The sequence below is a fragment of the Gadus chalcogrammus genome, chromosome 19, assembly GCF_026213295.1.
Source record: "Gadus chalcogrammus isolate NIFS_2021 chromosome 19, NIFS_Gcha_1.0, whole genome shotgun sequence".
In the NCBI taxonomy this organism is placed as follows: domain Eukaryota; kingdom Metazoa; phylum Chordata; class Actinopteri; order Gadiformes; family Gadidae; genus Gadus; species Gadus chalcogrammus.
In genome coordinates this window covers 9,465,842-9,470,841 of record NC_079430.1, presented here as the reverse complement: position 1 = coordinate 9,470,841, position 5,000 = coordinate 9,465,842, and the positions used below count along the sequence as shown (strand labels likewise).

The following is a 5,000-nucleotide window of genomic DNA, read 5'->3' as shown; positions in this document are numbered from 1 at the left end:
TGTGTTGCCGAGAAAGACCAATATTATGGTGTAGATGAATTCAGTCATCAAATTAGATCGAGTTGAAACTAAACACAATGAACCCCCATCACGTCCACTTCCTCCATTCCCGTCCTCAAACAGAACCCCTCAATCTGCGAACACAACCTTAGAGGTGAAATATTATACCACCCAGGTGTGAGGGTGATTAGCCAATTAAAAAACGTTTTGAAAATCTGCGTCTTCTGACCGTCCACCTATAGATCAGTCTACCAGCCTTCCCAGTGGACTGTAGTAAACGTTGCTACAAGTAGACACGCCTACTTGTGATGTCAGAAGAGGCCGATTCGCAAAACAGCTTGTAACGGCTAATCACACTCACACTTGGTGGATTAATATGTCACCTTTAAAGGTGACATATTACACCAATAGGTGTGAGGGTTATTAGCCAATTACAAGACGCTTTGAACATCACAAGTGGGCGTGTCCACCTGGAGGTGTGCTGGATAGATCAGCCTACCGACTGTAGCAAACGTTTCTCATCTATCCATCACACGTCTCGGTGGAACGGCCACTTGTGATGTCAGAAGAGGCCGATTGTAACGGCTAATCACCCTCACACCTGGTGGTTATAATATAACATGTCACCTTCAACACCAACCCCCCCCTAATATCCACACGCCAAACCACCTCCCCAACCTCGCTCAAAACCCTCACGCCGCCCTCTCGCCCCTCCCCCCGCGTAGGCGTGCGTTCAAGCGCCAGTGCACGGAGGACGGCCGCTGGATCGAGGGCGCGTGCGAGCCCGTCACCTGCGACACGCCGCACGCCATCTTCCACGGCTCGTACCACTGCACCGACGGCTTCCGCTTCGACAGCGTCTGCCGGCTCAACTGCTCCGACCCGCCGGCCGCCAGCTCCGTCTTCGGCGGCGGCGGCGGCGGGGGTGGCGCCGGGGGTACCGGAGGCTCCGCCCACACGGTGAGGATGCTGCACGCTCCCTGCAAGCAGGTCTGTCTGTCTTTCTCCCTCTCTCAATTGTTTTACTAACCCCCGCCTACTTCCTTTTGTGTTTTTTCCCGCCACCAGCCCGTCAACTTTGTGTCGTGTGTTGAGGACGTGTTATTGCACGACGTGTTACGGTTTACTCATGGTTCCATGTCGACGCAACGCAATGACCACGCAGACGCGTTTTTTTTGCGTCGGGTTTTAGTGAGCGGACCAATCACAGCCCTCACAGTTAGAATTTTTGGGAGGTGCACGTCAGGCCCTTGGGGTGGACGCAAGGAGGGTCCGCAAGGACGTATTGGGCCGTAAACCCCCTTGCGCTGCGTCGACCATTACTCAGCCTTTAGCCTACAGGATAGGTTAGCGTGTGTCGTGTTAGCGCATGATGTGTTAGCACGTGACGCGTTAGAGTGTGATGTGTTAACGCATGATATGTTAGTGTGTGACGTGTCAGCTTATAGCGGGCTAGCAAGCTAACACAAATCGAGTAATGTTAACAGAAAAGGTTCAAGGTTAAACAAGTCACAGAGGTCACTCTAGCAAAGAAAACGTTACAATAGGACATGCTAGCTTTGGTATTGTTACATATCAGCATCGGGCATGTTAGCATTGAGCATGTTGGCATAGGAAAATGCTAGGATGCATTAGTGCAGGACATTGTTAGGAAGTTTATATTAGATTTGGTGTGTCCTTAATTGTTTCTCCTAATCTTGTGATGCTAGATTACTATTGAAAGTGTTATTTAAAATAAAGTTAACGCAAAGGAAACAGCTAGCCTATAGTGGCAGGTGGCGTGGTCCAATTTTGGACCAAGTTGTTGTTGTAGTGAGTACCTATGTGTAAATGAGTTTGCCTTTAGAAACAACGAAACAATGAATACTAATTGCTCTCTTTTCCTCTTACCAAAGAGCACTTGTGCTCTTCTTTCTGCCACCCATCATCCTGCCTTTCTGTCCCTTGCCAACTTCCACCTCCTCCTCCTCTATTTCCCTCCGTCTCTCATTCCCTCCTCCACCTACACCCCCTCTTCCCTCCACCTACCCCCATCTCCCTCAGCCCTATTCAATTAGTCGCCATGCTAATTAGATTGCTATTGATCTCCAGAATAGTCTGGCTGCCACATACTTTTGAAATGTATACACCTTTTAATCCAGCCTGCCTGGGCTGGATGTGGTGCCCTGATAGCACTTGGATTGTGTTTCTCCATCTGCTTATGGGACAGCAACTCAATGTCCTTGGTTTCTGTGTGTGTGTGTGTGTGTGTGTGTGTGTGTGTGTGTGTGTGTGTGTGTGTGTGTGTGTGTGTGTGTGTGTGTGTGTGTGTGTGTGTGTGTGTGTGTGTGTGGCTATATGTGTTTGTGCATCTCTATCTGTGTCTGTTTGTGCATCTGTGTGTTTCTCTCTCTCTCTCTCTCTCTCTCTCTCTCTCTCTCTCTCTCTCTCTCTCTCTCTCTCTCTCTCTCTCTCTCCCTCTGTGTCTGTGTGTCTGTCTTTTTGCCCATCCCCTTGCCTGTGTATGCATGTCTGTGTGTGTCCGTGCATGCTTTTGTGTGGGCTTTGTGCATGCGTGAGCGTACATGTACATGTGTGTATGTGTGTGTGTATTTGTGTGCGTGTATATCTTTTGCTATATGTGTGTATGTGCATGCCTGTGTGTTTGTGCGTGTGTTTTTATGTGTATGTTTGTGTTTCTATTTGCATGTGTGCGCGTTCATGCATGTGTGTATGTGTGTGTGTGTGTGTGTGTGTGTGTGTGTGTGTGTGTGTGCGTGCGTGCGTGCATGTGTACTCCATGTGTTCCAGGCCCCTGGGTCCAACAGCATCAGATGCAGGAAAGACGGTAACTGGACGGGCTCCTTCCGCCTGTGTCCCCAGAGCCGGGGCCAGTGCTCTCTACCGCAGAACCTCCACTACAGCCTGCAGTACTCGTGCAAGCGAGGCCACGGCATAGGTACAGTGCGTAGCCCCACAAATCACACTTTCCCTTCAGTATCCTCAGGTCTGATGGCGGAGCAGCTCAGATCTGGGGGAACGGGGGGGCTTTCACTGTAACGTCTGCCTCAACCAATGATGTGGCTGTAGGTATGGGATCTGTAAACGAGTTATCGATGCACACAAACTCGGCCGGCAGTGTTAAAGTGTCTGTGTCGGTTTTGAATCGACACGGTGTAGACCGGGCCGCATATTAACATCATGATTTATTTGGTTGGATCATCTCCGTAACCAAACAGGATATAAGTCGTAACTCCGCCCCTTGCCGTTTCTGGTTTCCTGTCCAGGTTTCAGTGCCGCCTCCTCCCAGAGGTTTTTTATCATAGTAGGACCGCTGGTTCCGAGTTTATTGTGTGTATTGTGTGACGACTTAAAGACACCGGGAAAGACACTGGGAAACACTCGGATAGCAAGTGTTTGGTTTGATGTACACCAGACAATGTGTGTTTGTGTGTGTTTGTGAAGGAGTGCATGCACATGTGTGTGTATGCACGTGTTTGCGTGTACGTTTGTCTGTGCGTGCAGTTCCTATCCCCCTTTCTGCTCACCCAACGCCTTGTGATCCATCACCAGATGTGAGCCATTTTGTCAAGTTCACCTGTTAGTCTTTCTCTGCGGTTGTAGTTGAGTTGTCAAGTGCATCTTAGAATCACAGAAAGAGTGTGGGGGGAGGGGATGTTCAAAGGCGAATCGAAAAAAGGGCAAAAATCAAAGGTATCTGACAGTTGCCAAAGTGATGCATCATCATTTGAAGGGGCCTTTGATGTGGCCACGGTTTCTATGTACTCTTGGTTTGATGATGTCATAAAATGTTTGTCTCTCTGTAATGCTCTCTCTCTCTCTCTCTCTCTCTCTCTCTCTCTCTCTCTCTCTCTCTCTCTCTCTCTCTCTCTCTCTCTCTCTCTCTCTCTCTCTCTCTCTCTCTCCCTCCCTCCCCACTTCTTTCAAACGCACATGTACACACACACACATCCACTCATACTCACTTACTTTCATACACACGCACACACAAACACACACACATATGCACGCACACACATGCACACATACATACACACACACACTCTCGCAGGTGAGGACTGTGAGCTAACGTGCAGGGAGAGTAACAACGATGTGGTGATGTTGCCTAGCAACCTGACAGCAGACTATGTACTCATCGAGCACTGGAGGAACCCTCCCAAAGTCAAGGTACGCCCCAGTTTGTGTTTGTGTGTGTGTGTGCATGTGTGTGTGTGTGTGTTTTTCCATCTGTCTCACAACTCTGACTGCCACATTGCAGCAACACACACGCACGCGCGCACGCGCGCACGCGCACACACACACACACACACACACACACACACACACACACACACACACACACACACACACACACACACACACACACACACACACACACACACACACACACACACACACACAGCGTTCCTCTGTCAGCGACTCCTCCCCTGCATGGAATCTGACAGGCCGTGTCCACATCCTGGCTGTATTAGCCTGGAGATCAACAGCCAGCAGTTTCCTCCTCCTCCTCCTCCTCCTACGCCTGCCGTCCGTCCATCTGTCTGTATGCCCACCCTGTGGCATCGGACCACTTATATCCCCCCCCCCCCCCCCCCCCCTACCCTCCTCCTCCACCACCTAGGGTGAAGGGGAACACCTTTAAAGGAAGCATACTTTGATACAGGTGTTTAGCTTGTATCGAATGTTTTCAATGGAATAGTTTTCCTCTATGCGTGGCCATGTTGGTTTTACTGTTTATTTTCCTCGGCCGCTTTGAATTGAAAGGCGATGTCCGGGCGATCTGGGTGTATGTCATTAAGGAGAGTGGAAAGGGGGTTTGGTGTCTGGCCCACAGGTTAGACAGCACTGGGGATCGCACCCTTTTGGGCTGGGAGTGGAACAGCCTAGCCCTGCACAGCTCCTGTTTTGTCTGAACTGGTAGACTTTACAGGTTGAGCGCTTATGAAACACAAACACTTACACACGCACACATGCATAATGACATACACACACACACACAC

At 49.9% G+C, this 5,000-nt stretch overlaps 1 protein-coding gene across 1 annotated transcript in view; it reads left to right on the top strand.

Moving 5' to 3' along the window:
• The window catches only part of pappaa (pregnancy-associated plasma protein A, pappalysin 1a), a 64,986-nt gene that overhangs the window by 36,785 nt on the left and 23,201 nt on the right, over window positions 1-5,000 (top strand). The window contains exons 10-12 of the mRNA XM_056578978.1: window positions 726-990; window positions 2,791-2,938; window positions 4,052-4,167. Of these exons, the coding sequence (XP_056434953.1) occupies window positions 726-990; window positions 2,791-2,938; window positions 4,052-4,167 (529 nt within the window). The remainder of the gene's footprint in view (window positions 1-725; window positions 991-2,790; window positions 2,939-4,051; window positions 4,168-5,000) is intronic.